Here is an 18,825-nt window from a genome sequence, read left to right on the forward strand (position 1 = left end):
GTCATGCGTTTAAAAATCAACATTGGTGGAAGCTTTTCTCCCGATGCCGTGCAGCTCAGAACACAGGTGAAGTGCCTTTTTTCATGCCCAGTTGTTTTCAGCGTGACGGATGATTCGCCTTTCCTGTTGACAGTCCGAGTGAGAGGCAGGTCAAACGTCAGAGGAACCTCATCCATATTTATGATGTCGTGCGGGCCGATGGAATGCTCCTCTATCTTTGCATCAGTGAATTTGCGGAAGTTTGAAACTTTTTCATTGTAGTCGGGAGGGAGCTGCTGACACAGACTCGTCCGTACCCTGATGGACAGGCCCTCATAAATCTTAGACACCACGATGGTCCACCTCTAAAATCCTCAAACTTCATTTGCGGTGGCGATTGTTTTGGCTTTCAGTTGGATCTGCACAGCTGAAACACCTCGACCGTCTGCTCTCTGTGTGTTGACCCAGTCTTCAAGCTCATTTTCTAGTTCGGGCCATCTGCTTTTCTTCCCTCTGAAAGCTTTTGTCGTCTTTTTGCACTGAGTCAGTTCCTCACGCTGCTGTTTCCAACGTTTTATCATTGACTCATTAAGGCCAAGCTCCCGTGCAACAGCTCTATTTCCTTTTCCAACAGCCAGATCGATCACCTTCAACTTGAAAGCTGCATCATATGCATTTCTCCGTGTCTTTGCCATGATGAGGGTGACAAAATGACTACCGTAATCAGAATGAAGGGAAGTTTGAGCGCGCTCGATTTACGTCACATTATGTGACGGTGCTCAGTTTTTTGGCGGCATGAATCTTGTGAAAGCGGAAAAATCCATAAATTAGCTGCGTCATTGTATTATGACCAATAAGCATACTATATACTCAATTCACGTCACAAATAATATGACTAGTGTGGGTAGTATGAGTATTCGAACACAGCTTACATGTGGAAAATGATGAGTTATCCACAAGCTATAAAATTTCCCTCCATATGGAAAATTGTGTAACAACTTTGGGGAAAATAATACTTTCTCAAAATTCTGCAGAGCTGAGGCTACAAAGAAAAATGTTCACACAGTCAAGGAGGAAACTGAAGAATTCTTTGTTGATTGGATATTTGCAATGCAATAAAAGCTGAATGGATTGTGCCATTGATCATGAATGAGACTATAATACCATTCAAGCTCGATACTGGAGCTCAGGTAAACCTGTTGTTGCTGGATGACTACAAAACACAAAGTATAAGGCAAAATACACCCTGTGAAGGTTACTTGGGAGAATGCACCAGTCAAAGGAAGCTGCATAATAACTTTACAGCACAAAGGAAAACAGTTCAAAGCACAGCTGCTGATTGTGGAAAAGTGTACAGCCTGTCCTAGAAAACAGTGCATGTGAAAAGCTGAATCTGGTGAAGAGTGTTTGTAGTGACATCACAGACTGAAAATGACCAAGAATAACTACTGACTGAGTACAAGGATGTGTTTGAAGGTCTCGGATGTTTAGCTGGAGAACACAAAACATGTAGCGATAACAAAGTTACTCCAGTTGTGCATTCGTGCAGGAAAGTTCCATTCACACTGAGGAAAAAGATCAAGGAGGAACTCGGACTCATGGAGAAATTGGACGTCATCACAAAAACCAATGAACCTACAGATTGGGTAAGCTCACTGGTTATTGTGGTGAAAAAAATGGCAATCTCAGGATATGTCTAGACCCTAGAAATCTGAACACAGCCATCAAGAGAAATCTTTTGAAGTTGCCAACCAGAAAATAGATCATGTTGCTGTTTGCTGGAACAAAGTGGTTCAGTCAGCTTGAGGCCTCATCAGGATTCTGGCTAAATGATGCAAGCTCAAGGCTATGCACATTCAACACACCTGAGGGCAGGGACAGATTTCTTCGTCTACCATACAGGATTCTCTCAGCGCCAGAGGTCTACCACAAGACAATCCACATGATTTTCGAGCATATTCCAGGAGTAGAGACAATGATGGACGACATCATTGTCTGGGGGTCCACAAAAAAAGAACACAACGCGAGAGTGTTAGTGGAATTTCTAAATTCCAATATGTTTTATAGCCAAATCAAATTCGCACTCGCTCTAGTTCATTAATGAGGTGTAAGTTAATTAATTATGCATGAAGTAGATCGAGACCAGTCTTAAAAGCCAGGTAAACAGCGTTTAATTCAAGTGAGTACTAACACATACACATATTTCCACAGGTTATAAACTGAAAATGACGTCAGCGTTTTCTAAACGTTCTATCTATTTCACAAGTAGAGGGGCCCTCTAGCTCTCGAGCCTTCGCGTTATCAGCACGAAGTCAAGGCCAGTCAGTATAAATCAACATTCTAGACAGTCTGGAGATGGGCCGTTCCTGCCACCTGGAGATTGTACAAATGTATGAACTAAGGAACAGACCTTCATTGTTACTAAACTCCTGACTACATTATATACAATTGGGAATGGGAGCAAGAGAGAAAATTCACATGTTCCGCTACATTATAGCATTTGGACTAGTCAGTTCTGATTGGAATGTATACATAATTAGTAATTTCAACCATAATTTCCTCTAACAGAGAGTGAGACGTGCTGGAACTGACATGGAAAGTCAACCTGAAACTAAACAACGACAAATGCGAGTTTGGTGGGGGGGAAACACTTACCTTTATGGGAGACGTACTCTCAGAGGAGGGAGTCAAACCAGACCTGAGGAAAACATCAGCGATCAACAAAATGGAGCACTCGAAGAACAAGGACGCCATGAGATGCTTCACAGGCATGATCGCCACCTTGCAAAGTTCATACCTCAATTGTCAGCACAGTCCACTCCACCCAGAGGTCTTCTGGAACAGAACAACTAATGGGAATGGTCCCATGAACAGGAAAACTGCTTAAAAAAAGCATCTGGACTGAATGTTTTTGTTTATGTGAAAACAAAGAGAGCCACAATAGAGTATTGTTGGCCAGAAACTGTATTTCTTTGGAAAAAAACAAACATGCTCAAAATATGTTTATTGATGTGTGATTTTGACCCCCCCCCCCATTTTTTTGTTACATGTTATGCAATGCTGAGTAAACAAATGTGAGATTTGACATGTGAGGTTAGAGAACATTATTGTAATGTTAAAGGAAGGAAGATGTGTTGTGTTAACATTAAGACTGACCCTGGATCACTCCTCTTTTCAGTTCGCTGTAGCTTGCGACTGGAACGAGCTGCAACAAATACTCAAACTGGACAGTTTTTTCTCAATCTATTCATTCAAAGACTCAATCATGGGTGCTCTTACTGACAGTTGTGGCTGCTTTGTGTGATGTATTGTTGTCTCTACCTTCTTGACCTTTGTGCTGTTGACTGTGCCCAATAATGTGTGTACCATGTTTTGTGCTGCTACCATGTTGTTGTTATGTTGTGTTGCTACCATGCTGTGTTGTCATGTGTTGCTGCCTTGCTATGTAGTGTTGTGTTGTCTCTCTTGTTGTGATGTGTGTTTTGTCCTATATTTATATTGTATTTATTTATTTTCTTTAATCCCAGGCCCCCGTCCCCGCAGGAGGACTTTTGGCAGGCTGTCATTGTAAATGACTAGTTAATTAAAAAGTAAAAAATATGCATATAGATGAATTTTACCATTTTTAACACAGATTGACCAATGGTGTTTATATAAATAGTGAAGAGAACAGGTCCCAAAAGCGACCCCTGTGGTACACCTTACATCAAGAAATTACTTACATCAAGAAATTCAGACTTAACCCCATCAATCATGATGGCTTGAGTTCTTTCACTAAGATAATCATTAAACCATGAATAGGAGTCAGACCTCAGGCCTATCGAGGACAACTTATTCAATAAAATAGCATGATCAACAGTATTACATTTACATTTACATTTAAGTCATTTAGCAGACGCTCTTATCCAGAGCGACTTACAAATTGGTGCATTCACCAAGTATCAAAAGCTTTTGACAGGTCCACAAACAAAGCAGCACATTTCATTTTAGTGTCTAAAGCGTTGACAAGATCATTAACAACTAAAGTGGCTCCTGTAATAGTGCTTTGCCCAGGTCTAGACCCTGATTGGTTTACATTCAAAATACATTTCTCAGATTTAAAAAAGCAAAGTTGTACATTCACTAAGGATTCAAGAACTTTAATTAGACAAGGAAGCCTGGAAATGGGGCAATATTCATTAAGATCACTACTATCCCCGCCCATATGGAGTCGCAGCACAAGAGCTGATTTCCATACTTTTGGAATATTTCCTGAAAACAATTTGGGTTATCAAGCCTACAATGATGGGCGCTGCACACTTAAGCAAACTGGGATCCAATTGGTTGGCCCCTGTGGATGTCTTGTTTTCTATCGCTGGCAAAGCATCCTGGAATTATTTTTCTGTAAATAGCCTAAAATAAAAGCTTTGACTATAATTTCTCTGATCATTCAGCATTTTTCCCCTATCAGCATCCAGCCCAATATCATTGTGAATTGGCTTATAAGTTATTTCAAAGAGAGAGCCCGCTGAAATAAAATGGTGATTAAATTGGGGCGGCAAGTAGCCTTGGGGTTAGAGCATTGGGCTAGTAACCGAAAGGTTGCAAGATTGAATCCCTGAGTTGACAAGGTAAAAATCTGTTTTTCTGCCCCTGAACAAGGCAGTTAACCCACGGTTCCTAGGCTGTCATTGAAAATAAGAATTTGTTCTTAACTGACTTGCCTAGTTAAATCAAATAAAATTGATCAATGGTGCCATTTTTCCCAGAAATGAGGCCAGTGTCTGAATTAATTTGCTGTGGCAGAGAGGAAGAAGTAGAACCCTTAACATATTTGACAGTTTTCCAGAATTTAGCTGGGTTGCAATAACAATCTGAAAGAGCGGTTAAAATAATAAGAATTAGCTTTCCATAAACATCAACAAAGTAATGCATATTCACAGCATTGTTCAATAATTTTGTATGGATTTCACTATCATACCCTTGTCACGCCTTGGTCTTAGTATTTTGTGTTTTCTTTAATTATTTGTTCAGGCCAGGGTGTGACATGGGTTTATTGTGTTGTCGTATTGGTTTTTTTGTAGGCATTGGGATTGTGGCTGATTAGGGGTGTGTCTAGATTAGGCTTGGCTGCCTGAGGCGGTTCTCAATCAGATTTTCGTTGTCTCTGATTGGGAACCATATTTAGGTATCCTGGGTTTCACTGTGTATTTTGTGGGTTATTGTTCCGGTCTCTGTGTAGTGTTCACCAGATAGGCTGTTATAGGTTTTCACGTTCCGTTTGTTGTTTTGTATATATTAAGTTATTTCATGTATCACTATTCTTCATTAAAGAACATGAGTAACCACCACGCTGCATTTTGGTCCGACTCTCCTTCAACAGATGAACGGCGTTACAACCCTCCTTTAAAAAATGGACTGATTTGCTCCAAGTAGAGCAAACATACAGCATTCAACAGAAAGTGTCTCTTGCACTTGAAAAGCAAAAATCTATAGTTGGGATGACTTCAAAAACAGCATTACCGACAGTCTGTGCTTAGTGGGGCTGAGGTTGGCCAGTGACAGTGTCAGTTGAAGGGTCCTAAAGGGATGATAGGAAGTTCCTCTCACCACAGCCCCTTGTCCCCTAGGCCTAGGTTGTCATATGCTATTGTTGTCAGTATCACATCTTCTGGAGACCACCATCCACTCAGCTATGAAGAAGGATAGTGTGCCCAGGAAGCCCACTAGCACCATGATGAGCAGCTGCCAGTGCAGTAGTAGGTAGTTACTGTAGAAGAAGGCCAGGGCTGCCATGATGGACTGGACAAGGTAGAAGACAGCGAAGGCGGGAGCGCTGTCCTCCTGGAACATGTATCCCACAATGCTCAACAGCTGGGTGTTGATGCAGCTGTCTCCAAGGCCAAGCAGGAAGCTGCACAGCAGAGCCAACTCAACACTGGGGGTGATGAAGGCCTGCAGGTTTGTACCCTCCTCTGGGGCCAGAGGGGCGTCACTGGCGATGTTCAGGAAGATCAAGTAGAAGGCCACAAAGTGAGTGATCAGCCCCAACAGCACCACAGGGCTCCTCCCAAACCGGTTGCACTTGTTCAACATCCCAAACATGCCCCCTCCCAGGATCTCCCCAATGCCAATGAAAATGCCTGAGAGCCCAATCAGACTTTTGGCATTGTCCCCAAATTGAGTCATGGCCCCAATACACGTCCCATATACCCCACTGTAAAAGGTCAGCTCCAGGCCTGTGTATGCTATGAAGATGCTTAACAGCAGCATCTCTTTAGTGACAGACAGCTGCAATGCCTTCCTGAAAGCATCCAGAGCCTGGGAACCGAGACCTTGAGGGACTACAACAACAGAGGCACTCTCTGAGGACTCAGCCTGCAGCAGTGACTCAGATTCATCAGAGGATATGGACTTAGGCTCTGGCTTCTGGATCAGGAAGAACAGGAAGCTGCCTATCAGGCTTATGACCGTGAGAGCGATGAATACAGTCTGGCGATCCTTGTCTAATATGTGAACATGGCCATACCAGGCAAAATAAATATACATGTTCCCAAATAAAAAGCTGAACTGTAGCAAGGACCAGAAAATACCATAGTTCCTGCCAATGGTGACATCTGTAGAGTTGATGGTGAGTAGGTTACCCTGAGCAGTCCACAATATTGCAGCCGCTATTCCAACAACTACAGAGGCTGCGTAAAAACTCCAAGTGAAGGGTTGGATGAACGTGGCAATGTATCCACTGTATGCTAGTCCACTAAAGAACATGGAAAGTTGTGGTCCTATAACAGCCACTACCGAGGGAGCAATAAGGTTGGATGCAGAGAAAACTCCATAGATGATGGACATGCTTGTGTATCCACTCCCACTGAAGCCAGTGCTGTTGAAACTCTTGATCACAGTTTGCTCTATATTTCCACATGTTGAAAAAGCAGTGAACACGAACATAAATCCAAAGCCCAGGATTACGATGTTCAACAGTGTCTTTCCTTCTGGACTCATGTTTTTTAAGGTGGTGCCGTTTTATTTTGATGATCAGCTAGCTAGTTAATAAACCTCTGAAGTGGTCCACACGCCTCATCGAGTCGGGTGCTGCACTGTCTGTCTGACGAGTCCTCGTTTGTGCAATAACAAGGTGGAGATACCAGATGGACATTGCACCGAAACTGGCAACCTGCTGATAGTCGACAACGATAAGAAAACCGGAAGTTGAGTGATGAGATGCAACACCACACTAGCTGGGTAGAAACAAATTACTGTTAAGGCTGCGCAAAAGTGCTTCAAAACAGAGGTGCAACATCTCGAGACTTCCGTGAACGCTTGCGAAATGTGTTTCCCCCAAACGAGGTTAGCCAAATCCACGCACTTTTAAAGAAGGGGCGTATTCCAGCCTACATACGTCCCCGTCATTGGTCAACAGCATGAAAGCGGTGATTGGATAGATTCAGAGCGCGCGAGAGGAGCATCTTTCAAGCGCGAGTTCTCTCACTTCAGCCGAGAATAATGAATGCCAATAGCGCTACAGGTAGGTAAAATAAAATAGCTTAAAGATTTTTAGGTATAGAATATTTTGACTAGGGATTTTTACTTTCAGTCATAATTTTCATCTTGCTAGTGAAACCGAGAATCCACTATTGAAGGTTAGCTGTAGTTATCACAAAGATTGTTATTGATCTTTTTAATGAATGTAATAAATTCATGATTAAAAAAAACAAAAAAAGTTGTTAGCTGGTATGCTCAAAAAATGTTTGTGACCTATGTAGTTGTCAGTGAATATCACTGTTGACTACATGTATATTTCAATTCATAGTTGGTTACTATACCTCAAATCAAATCAAATCAAATCCAATTTTATTTGTCACATACACATGGTTAGCAGATGTTAATGCGAGTGTAGCGAAATGCTTGTGCTTCTAGTTCCGACAATGCAGTGATAACCAACAAGTAATCTAACTAACAATTCCAAAACTACTGTCTTATACACAGTGTAAGGGGATAAAGAATATGTACATAAGGATATATGAATGAGTGATGGTACAGAGCAGCATACAGTAGATGGTATCGAGTACAGTATATACATATACATTTACATTTAAGTCATTTAGCAGACGCTCTTATCCAGAGCGACTTACAAATTGGTGCATTCACCTTATGACATCCAGTGGAACAGCCACTTTACAATAGTGCATCTAAATCTTTTAAGGGGGGTGAGAAGGATTACTTTATCCTATCCTAGGTATTCCTTAAAGAGGTGGGGTTTCAGGTGTCTCCGGAAGGTGGTGATTGACTCCGCTGTCCTGGCGTCGTGGGGGAGTTTGTTCCACCATTGGGGGGTCAGAGCAGCGAACAGTTTTGACTGGGCTGAGCCGGAACTGTACTTCCTCAGTGGTAGGGAGGCGAGCAGGCCAGAGGTGGATGAACGCAGTGCCCTTGTTTGGGTGTAGGGCCTGATCAGAGCCTGGAGGTACTGAGGTGCCGTTCCCCTCACAGCTCATATGAGATGAGTATGTAGACAAAGTAAACAAAGTGGCATAGTTAAAGTGGCTAGTGATACATGTATTACATAAGGATGCAGTCGATGATGTAGAGTACAGTATATACGTATGCATATGAGATGAATAATGTAGGGTAAGTAACATTATATAAGGTAGCATTGTTTAAAGTGGCTAGTGATATATTTACATCATTTCCCATCAATTCCCATTATTAAAGTGGCTGGAGTTGGGTCAGTGTCAATGACAGTGTGTTGGCAGCAGCCACTCAATGTTAGTGGTGGCTGTTTTACAGTCTGATGGCCTTGAGATAGAAGCTGTTTTTCAGTCTCTCTGTCCCAGCTTTGATGCACCTGTACTGACCTCGCCTTCTGGATGATAGTGGGGTGAACAGGCAGTGGTTCGGGTGGTTGATGTCCTTGATGATCTTTATGGCCTTCCTGTAACATCGGGTGGTGTAGGTGTCCTGGAGGGCAGGTAGTTTGCCCCCGGTGATGCGTTGTGCAGACCTCACTACCCTCTGGAGAGCCTTACGGTTGAGGGCGGAGCAGTTGCCGTACCAGGCGGTGATACAGCCCGCCAGGATGCTCTCGATTGTGCATCTGTAGAAGTTTGTGAGTGCTTTTGGTGACAAGCCAAATTTCTTCAGCCTCCTGAGGTTGAAGAGGCGCTGCTGCGCCTTCTTCACGACGCTGTCAGTGTGAGTGGACCAATTCAGTTTGTCTGTGATGTGTATGCCGAGGAACTTAAAACTTGCTACCCTCTCCACTACTGTTCCATCGATGTGGATAGGGGGGTGTTCCCTCTGCTGTTTCCTGAAGTCCACAATCATCTCCTTAGTTTTGTTGACGTTGAGTGTGAGGTTATTTTCCTGACACCACACTCCGAGGGCCCTCACCTCCTCCCTGTAGGCCGTCTCGTCGTTGTTGGTAATCAAGCCTACCACAGTTGTCGTCCGCAAACTTGATGATTGAGTTGGAGGCGTGCGTGGCCACGCAGTCGTGGGTGAACAGGGAGTACAGGAGAGGGCTCAGAACGCACCCTTGTGGGGCCCCCGTGTTGAGGATCAGCGGGGAGGAGATGTTGTTGCCTACCCTCACCACCTGGGGGCGGCCCGTCAGGAAGTCCAGTACCCAGTTGCACAGGGCGGGGTCGAGACCCAGGGTCTCGAGCTTGATGACGAGCTTGGAGGGTACTATGGTGTTGAATGCCGAGCTGTAGTCGATGAACAGCATTCTCACATAGGTATTCCTCTTGTCCAGGTGGGTTAGGGCAGTGTGCAGTGTGGTTGAGATTGCATCGTCTGTGGACCTATTTGGGCGGTAAGCAAATTGGAGTGGGTCTAGGGTGTCAGGTAGGGTGGAGGTGATATGGTCCTTGACTAGTCTCTCAAAGCACTTCATGATGACGGAAGGGAGTGCTACGGGGCGGTAGTCGTTTAGCTCAGTTACCTTAGCTTTCTTGGGAACAGGAACAATGGTGGCCCTCTTGAAGCATGTGGGAACAGCAGACTGGTATAGGGATTGATTGAATATGTCCGTAAACACACCGGCCAGCTGGTCTGCGCATGCTCTGAGGGCGCGGCTGGGGATGCCGTCTGGGCCTGCAGCCTTGCGAGGGTTAACACGTTTAAATGTCTTACTCACCTCGGCTGCAGTGAAGTAGAGACCGCATGTTTTCGTTGCAGGCCGTGTCAGTGGCACTGTATTGTCCTCAAAGCGGGCAAAAAAGTTATTTAGTCTGCCTGGGAGCAAGACATCCTGGTCCGTGACTGGGCTGGTTTTCTTCTTGTAGTCCGTGATTGACTGTAGACCCTGCCACATGCCTCTTGTGTCTGAGCCGTTGAATTGAGATTCCACTTTGTCTCTGTACTGACGCTTAGCTTGTTTAATAGCCTTGCGGAGGGAATAGCTGCACTGTTTGTATTCGGTCATGTTGCCAGACACCTTGCCATGATTAAAAGCAGTGGTTCGCGCTTTCAGTTTCACGCGAATGCTGCCATCAATCCACGGTTTCTGGTTAGGGAATGTTTTTATCGTTGCTATGGGAACGACATCTTCGACGCATGTTCTAATGAACTCGCACACCGAATCAGCGTATTCGTCAATATTTTTATCTGACGCAATACGAAACATGTCCCAGTCCACGTGATGGAAGCAGTCTTGGAGTGTGGAGTCAGCTTGGTTTGACCAGCGTTGGACAGACTTCAGCGTGGGAGCCTCTTTTGTTTGAGTTTCTGCCTGTAGGCAGGGATCAACAAAATGGAGTCGTGGTCAGCTTTTCCGAAAGGGGGCGGGGCAGGGCCTTATATGCGTCGCGGAAGTTAGAGTAACAATGATCCAAGGTTTTACCACCCCTGGTTGCGCAATCGATATGCTGATAAAATTTAGGGAGTCTTGTTTTCAGATTAGCTTTAGCTTTCAAGGAATACCTAGGATAGGGTAAGATAGGGTAAGTAATCCTTCTCACCCCCCCCCCCCTAAAAAGATTTAGATGCACTATTGTAAAGTGGCTGTTCCACTGGATGTCATAAGGTGTATGCACCAATTTGTAAGTCGCTCTGGATAAGAGCGTCTGCTAAATGACTTAAATGTAATGTAATGTAAATGTAAATGTTAAAATCCCCAGCTACAATGAATGCAGCCTCCGGATAAATGGTTTCCAGTTTGCAAAGAGTTAAATAAAGTTCGTTCAGAGCCATCGATGTGTCTGCTTGGGGGGGGATATATACGGCTGTGATTATAATCGAAGAGAATTCTTTTGGAAGATAATGCGGTCTACATTTGATTGTGAGGAATTCTAAATCAGGTGAACAGAAGGATTTGAGTTCCTGTATGTTTCCTTCATCACACCATGTCTTGTTAGTCATGAGGCATACGCCCCCGCCACTCTTCTTACCAGAAGATGTTTGTTTCTGTTGGCGCGATGCGTGGAGAAACCCGTTGGCTGCACCGCATTGGATAGCGTCTTCCCAGTAAGCCATGTTTCCGTGAAGCAGAGAACGTTGCAGTCTCTGATGTCCCTCTGGAATGCTACCCTTGCTCGGATTTCGTCAACCTTGTTGTCAAGAGACTGGACATTGGCAAGAAGAATGCTGGGGAGTGGTGCGCGATGTGCCCTTGTTCGGAGTCTGACCAGAAGACCGCTACGTTTCCCTCTTTTTCGGAGTCGTTTTCTTGGGTCGCTGCATGCGATCCATTCCGTTGTCCTGTTTGTAAGGCAGAACACAGGATCCGTGTCGCGGAAAACATATTCTTGGTCGTACTGATGGTGAGTTGACGCTGATCTTATATTCAGTAGTTCTTCTCGACTGTATGTAATGAAACCTAAGATGACCTGGGGTACTAATGTAAGAAATAACACGTAAAAAAACAAAAAACTGCATAGTTTCCTAGGAACGCGAGGCGAGGCGGCCATCTCTGTCGGCGCCGGAAGTACCTCCCGGGTACAAGTACCATGTATTTTCCTACGAGGCTCACACAAATGGACCACTGTTCTTTTGAGGCATCCTTTCGAATGGCCATTGAAGGAGTTTAAAAGTTTAAAGAGTGGCTACAGACGACAAGAGTCGGGAGTCACTTGCACTTGGAGCAACACTGTCATGTCACACACGGTCTCACACACTCGCACATATGGAACGCCATTTGTGTCTTTGCATGTAAAAAAAGATACACGTCAAATAACACTATTTCTAGCAACTGGCCCAACGCTCTAACCACTAGGCCGCCCCCAAATAATAAGACATTATTTGTTCGACCGAATGGGAAAACGTCTGTGTGAGCATTTGAAATTAGATCAAGATCAAACGAGCAGGATCAAAAATGTTTGCAAATATATTTGATACACCAGAAGTTGCTAATAACATCTGTATCTGAGCTGACCTGAGCCCTAGGACCATGCCCCAGGACTACCTGACATGATGACTCCTTGCTGTCCCCAGTCCACCTGGCCATGCTGCTGCTCCAGTTTCAACTGTTCTGCCTTACTATTATTTGACCATGCTGGTCATTTATGAACATTTGAACATCTTGGCCATGTTCTGTTATAATCTCCACCCGGCACAGCCAGAAGAGGACTGGCCACCCCACATAGCCTGGTTCCTCTCTAGGTTTCTTCCTAGGTTTTGGCCTTTCGAGGGAGTTTTTCCTAGCCACTGTGCTTCTACACCTGCATTGCTTGCTGTTTGGGGTTTTAGGCTGGGTTTCTGTACAGCACTTTGAGATATCAGCTGATGTACGGAGGGCTATATAAATAAATTTGATTTGATTTGATATCTAGCTCGCTGTAGCATGGCTGCCAAGCTAGCACCAATGGCACCAGCCTGAAAACAACGACCAGCAGAAATTTTGCAGCAGTCATTTTCAATATTCTTAGCAATGATTTAAGTATCCATGTGAGTAAGTATTAGCTAGGTAGCCACTTGTTGTTCTCCTATTGAAATAACTAGTTAGACAGCTACTTAGCCCTGTTGCCCAAAACTAACGTTATAATCAGCCAGCTAGCCTCATCTGGCTGGTAACGTTATAAGCCATAACGTTATGTGTTGTGAAGCTAGCCACAATAAGGATTAGCCACAATAGTGGAATTTGCGTTTTGCCTTCAAAATAAAAGTCCCTAGTTGAAAGTGATGCAGAAGGTTACAATTGGCGTAATCATGACATATTTAGACAAGATAATGTTAAACAATGTTGGAATGTGGAGCAATGAAATGTGGTATCAGTCTTCTCGGTAACACCCACAGAACACAACTGTGAAGAGTTTGCGCAAATATTAGTGTCGTAGCTCTAATTGCGGGACTTTGACTGGGAAATCACCTCCCCAGTCAACCTATTGACATTCATATGACACTGTACAGCCTTATCTAAGGATTGGGGATACATTTTAAAAAAAAACATTTTTATTTCACCTTTATTTAACCAGGTAGGCTAGTTGAGAACAAGTTCTCATTTACAACTGCGACCTGGCCAAGATAAAGCATAGCAGTGTGAACAGACAACAACACAGAGTTACACATGGAGCAAACAATAAACAAGTCAATAACACAGTAAAAAAAAAAAATGTCTATATACATTGTGTGCAAAAGGCATGAGGAGGTAGGCGAATAATGACAATTTAGCAGATTAACACTGGAGTGATAAATGATCAGATGGTCATGTGCAGGTAGAGATACTGGTGTGCAAAAGAGCAGAAAAGTAAATAAATAAGAACAGTATGGGGATGAGGTAGGTAAATTGGGTGGGCTATTTACCAATGGACTATGTACAGCTGCAGCGATCGGGTAGCTGCTCAGATAGCAGATGTTTAAAGTTGGTGAGGGAGATAAAGGTCTCCAACTTCAGCGATTTTTGCAATTCGTTCCAATCACAGGCAGCAGAGAACTGGAAGGAAAGGCAGCCAAATGAGGTGTTGTCTTTAGGGATGATCAGTGTGATACACCTGCTGGAGCGCGTGCTACGGGTGGGTGTTGCCATCGTCACCAGTAAACGAAGATAAGGCGGAGCTTTACCTAGCATGGACTTGTAGATGACCTGGAGCCAGTGGGTCTGGTGACGAATATGTAGCGAGGGCCAGCCGACTAGAGCATACAGGTCGCAGTGGTGGGTGGTATAAGGTGCTTTAGTAACAAAACTGATGGCACAGTGATAAACTGCATCCAGTTTGCTGAGTAGAATATTGGAAGCTATTTTGTAGATGACATCGCCGAAGTCGAGGAATCGGTAGGATAGTCAGTTTTACTAGGGTAAGTTTGGCGGCGTGAGTGAAAGAGGCTTTGTTGCGAAATAGAAAGCCGACTCTAGATTTGATTTTAGATTGGAGATGTTTGATATGAGTCTGGAAGGAGAGTTTACAGTCTAGCCAGACTCCTAGGTACTTATAGATGTCCACATATTCTGGGTCGGAACCATCCAAGGTGGTAATGCTAGTCGGGCGTGCGGGTGCAGGCAGCGAACGGTTGAAAAGCATGCATTTGGTTTTACTAGCATTTAAGAGCAGTTGGAGGCCACGGAAGGAGTGTTGTACGGCATTGAAGCATCAGTCTACCCAGTACCCAAGTGATGTTTTCCCCAAAGTCCACAGAGTTATCAGGCTCCAAAACATCCACGTTGTATTGTTTTTCCTCTGGAATAGTGTTCGATACACATAGTAGGTTGACTGGTGCAATAAATGTGCCTCAATTCACAGTGGTGAATTGAGCTACGATGCTAATGTTCTCTGGGTGTCACTGAGTAGACTGGCTAGCTTCACATAGGTGGGTCTGACCACCATTAATCAAATAAGAACTGTCTTATAAATTAGGGGTATTTTAGATGATGACACCAAGCTAGATAGTTAGCTAGCTAACTATAGCTACTGAAACAGATTATGTCGTTTTGCTATGTTTTTGGGGAAGAACATTGTTTGCATCCATCAGCTAGCTAGCTTTTTATGACCAACACTGTTCAGAGTTTGGGGAAGTGTGTCTGCACTCGTGTGGCAGCAGCAGGTGCGCGAGACAAAACTTTACCAGCATCATAGCATAGGTATTGGTGAATCGTTGTGACATATGAAATACGAGTGATTGTGTAATAACTACGTACAAAATGTATGAACGTGTTCAATGATTACGTGACGTGCAGTCATATTCAGGTCCTGATTGGTGAACAAGCTTATTTGACTCGTCAAATAGTGTTATTTGACATGTATCATTTTTGACAGGCAAAGACCCAAACGGGGTTCCATATGCACACACTCACAGATTTCTTGTTTGTTTAGTATTTAGCTCTTTTGTAGAAATTAGAAAAATAAACTCCATATATTTTTTTCATGCTCATTATAGGTGTCAACACAATCTGATCATCAGATTCCAAACAAAGATTACCTGTACTCTGCTGAAGTGTGCTGACAAGAAGGAAGATTGAGCAGGTGGGTCAGCGTTTCACATGTCTAATAAGACTGTCTGTTAATCCAGTTGTCCCTTATTTGTTCTCTGATTCAACTTGACACAATTCTGTGTGTGTTTGGTCCCAGGAGCAAAGATCCTAATTTTCCAGAATATTTGGCCATTGTGTACAATGTACAGAACCACAATGTTTGTGGCAGACGCCCTCAGGCATAGGGATTTGGGGGCCAAAGCCATAGAGACACTGACCCAGCTCTTTGAAATCGGGCACTCCCCCTCATCTCCCTAACGTCCTGAAGAACGCGTCTGCTAAATGACTTAAATGTAATGTAAATGTAAGAACGACCTGCAGATTTAGTACAGAGAGGACTACATCTTCACCTCTGTCAAGACCTCCAGTTCTGTTACCGGTAAGTTAATATTTTTTTAAGATAGGTGCCTAGGAAACTGGGTGATATTTTTTTCAATTCAGGACAGTCTTGTGTTATGATTATGATAATTTCCTTTTGTATCATGGTAGGTGTAGGAAATTGTGGACACATCATTGTACTACATTTCTCTTTGGCACAGATTGTACCACAAAGTGTTCAGGCAGGAGCATGGGGAACAGAATGGGCCTGAGATGCTCTCAGCCCTAGAGAGGCAGGTTGAGGAGTATAATCTTAGGTGTGGCGAGATCTGTGCCAAGGTTGAGAAATCTTATTGATGAACCCCTCTGGTGCTTCATTGATTCCTCTGGGAACATGGACAGAGAACTGCATAGTTTTTCTTCTCCTACCCCCACCGGTGCTGGTGGTCTCCCCCTTGGGGTTAATGCTGACTCAGTCTGAGGATGAGACCACAATCCTTTAGGGCCGTCAACTGTTGAAGGACATACTGCAGACGCCTTTGCAGGGAGCGGTTAGGCTGGTCCTCGCCTCATCATTTCAGATGACTGCAAGGCAGAGAGGGGCGCTTTAGGGAGGGCATTTCCAGGGGCCGAACTGCTCCTCTACACCTTCCACCTACTCTATGCAGTGTGGAGCTGGCTGTGGGGTAAGGAGAGTGGAGTAGAGAGACAGGCATACCCTCTTCACTGTTGGCAAAGACATCATGTGTGCCAGGGAAGAGATGGTTGAGCCCCTCTATCAGCAGGCAAAACAAAACTCAGTTGTAGCCAGGTTAGTGTAGTATAACAGTATAATGAGGTGCAATCTATTAACTTATGCTTTATTCTCAGTAACTTTATTATGATAAAACCAAGACATGGGGAGGAGCTGCCACGCGGAGCTACCAACCCGATGGAACAACTTTGTGGAGGCAGCAATGCGGGTCCTTATGGATAAAAACCCTCTAGAGGACGAAAGTGTTCAATCTCCCTGCCTTATTTGACCGGCCCGGAGGCCTATTATGAGGCACGGATGACTGATGTTGCCCTTGATGGCAGGGAAACATTCCAGCTCTCTTGTTTTCTGGCCCAGGAAAGCAACATCAGCCCATCTGACATTGAGCAGGTAAAATAGTGATGAATACCGGTTTGTAATATTACAAATATCCATCATGTGGCTTTTATTATTTGTTGTATCTTATATAAGTTGTCTATCTTCTCTCTCCTAATGTCTATCAGGTGGTGGAGAAGCAGTACAGGGTGAAGGACACCACACCAGGCCAGACCTATACTGTCGACATAGAGATGGACCTCTGCACTTTTCCAGTAGGGCACACAGGAGCTCCATGCAAGCACCAGGCTGCTGTGGTTCAGATATACAAATGCCTGTCCATCAACTTCCTCCCGGCAACACCGGAGATGAGGGCTGAGAAGCTAAAGATAACATGAGTTAAAATAGTGGCTAATTAATTATTGTTTATGGTTAGAAAATAATTTCAATGTGAATATTTTATGTACCAAAGCAGAGTGCTGAAGTTGATTAAATATCTCTTACAACAACAATACCTCTGGATGTTCTGCAGCAAACGAGACAGCCAAGTCAGCCATTAGATGGTGAGTTAGCACACCAAACAAATTATGAATGATGCAACAATATAGAATGTCCGTTTATTTTTGTGTATTTTTACAGCTATCCATTTTAGCATTTCAATGAAAACATGCAAATGGTTTGAAAGAATTCATAAGTATCTGGACAAATTGGTGACGTCACACCCCAGCTCATGACTGAATGAGTAACAAGTTTGATGCAGTCCTTTTTTTACTTTAGAATTACCAAAGCTGGTACTTATTTGCTTTATGAAACAGTATTATAAAGTATAGTATTTGTTTTATTATTGGATATACAGTACCTGTCAAAAGTTTGGACAAACCTACTCATTCAAGGGTTTTTATTTATTTTTACTATTTTCTACATTGTAGAATAATGGTGAAGACATCTTTTTTGGTTACTACATGATTCCATATGTGTTATTTCATAGCTTTGATGTCTTTACTATTATTCTACAATGTAGAAAATAGTAAAAATAAATAAAAACCCTTGAATGAGTAGGTTTGTCCAAACTTTTGACAGGTACTGTATATCCAATAATAAAACAAATGGGGTGTGACGTCACCAATTTGTTGATTAAGTTATTTGGTCATAACAAGGGACGTTGTGCATGGCGGCAAAATAACACAGCGTTCCAAGAAAAACACTTGCTACCCACAGTAAAATTTGGTGGGGGTTCCATCATGCTGTGGGGCTGTGTGGCCAGTGCCGGACATGAAAATCTTGTTAAAGTTGAGGGTCGCATGGATTCCACTCAATATCAGCAGATTCTTGGGAATAATGTTGAAGAATCAGTCACAAAGTTGAAGTTACGCCAGGGCTGGATATTTCAACAGAACAACGACCCAAAACACTGCTCAAAATCTACCGGGGCATTTATGCAGAGGAACAAGTACAATGTTATGGAATGGCCATCCCAGTCCCCAGACCTGAAAATCATTGAGAATCTGTGGGATGATTTGAAGCGGGCTGTCCATGCTCGGCAACCATCAAACCTAACTGAACTGGAGATGTTTTGTAAAGAGGAATGGTCCAAAATACCTTCATCCAGAATCCAGACACTCATTAGAGGCTATGGGAGGCTGTTATTTTAGCAAAAGGAGGCTCTACTAAATATTGATGTGCCCAAATTTATGCACCTGTCTAATTTTGTTTTGATGCATATTGCAGTTTCTGTTAATACAATAAACCTAATTTCACTACTGAAATATTACTTTGTCCATCAGTTATTTGATAGATCAAAATGAAATTGCTGATCCAAACACCCAATTATTTATACATGGAAATCATGGAAATTGTCAGGGGTGCCCAAACTTTTTCATACAACTGTAACAGTACAAAACAATACACTCAAATCCCCCAAATAAAAAATAAATGAATATAGAAATATTACATTTGAATGATACTGTTTGTCTTGAAGACTTTGTTTTGCTCCCCTCTCATCTCTATCATGTTTTTATCTAACAGACATTCTGCCTGATTCGCCTGACCTGGTGGAAGACATGCCAAAGGAGTTCAG

The 18,825-nt window shown here is 43.4% G+C and overlaps 1 protein-coding gene across 1 annotated transcript; it reads right to left on the reverse strand.

The window, feature by feature from the left end:
* Positions 1-3,801: 3,801 nt before the first annotated feature.
* Positions 3,802-7,463, reverse strand: LOC127908266 (UNC93-like protein MFSD11). Its single transcript, XM_052465978.1, has one exon. The coding sequence runs from the start codon at positions 6,958-6,960 to the stop codon at positions 5,599-5,601; it is 1,362 nt and encodes a 453-aa protein (XP_052321938.1). The 5' UTR covers positions 6,961-7,463; the 3' UTR covers positions 3,802-5,598.
* Between the last annotated feature and the right edge of the window lie 11,362 nt (positions 7,464-18,825).

This window comes from Oncorhynchus keta, chromosome 17 (assembly GCF_023373465.1).
Source record: "Oncorhynchus keta strain PuntledgeMale-10-30-2019 chromosome 17, Oket_V2, whole genome shotgun sequence".
Taxonomy (NCBI): Eukaryota; Metazoa; Chordata; class Actinopteri; order Salmoniformes; family Salmonidae; genus Oncorhynchus; species Oncorhynchus keta.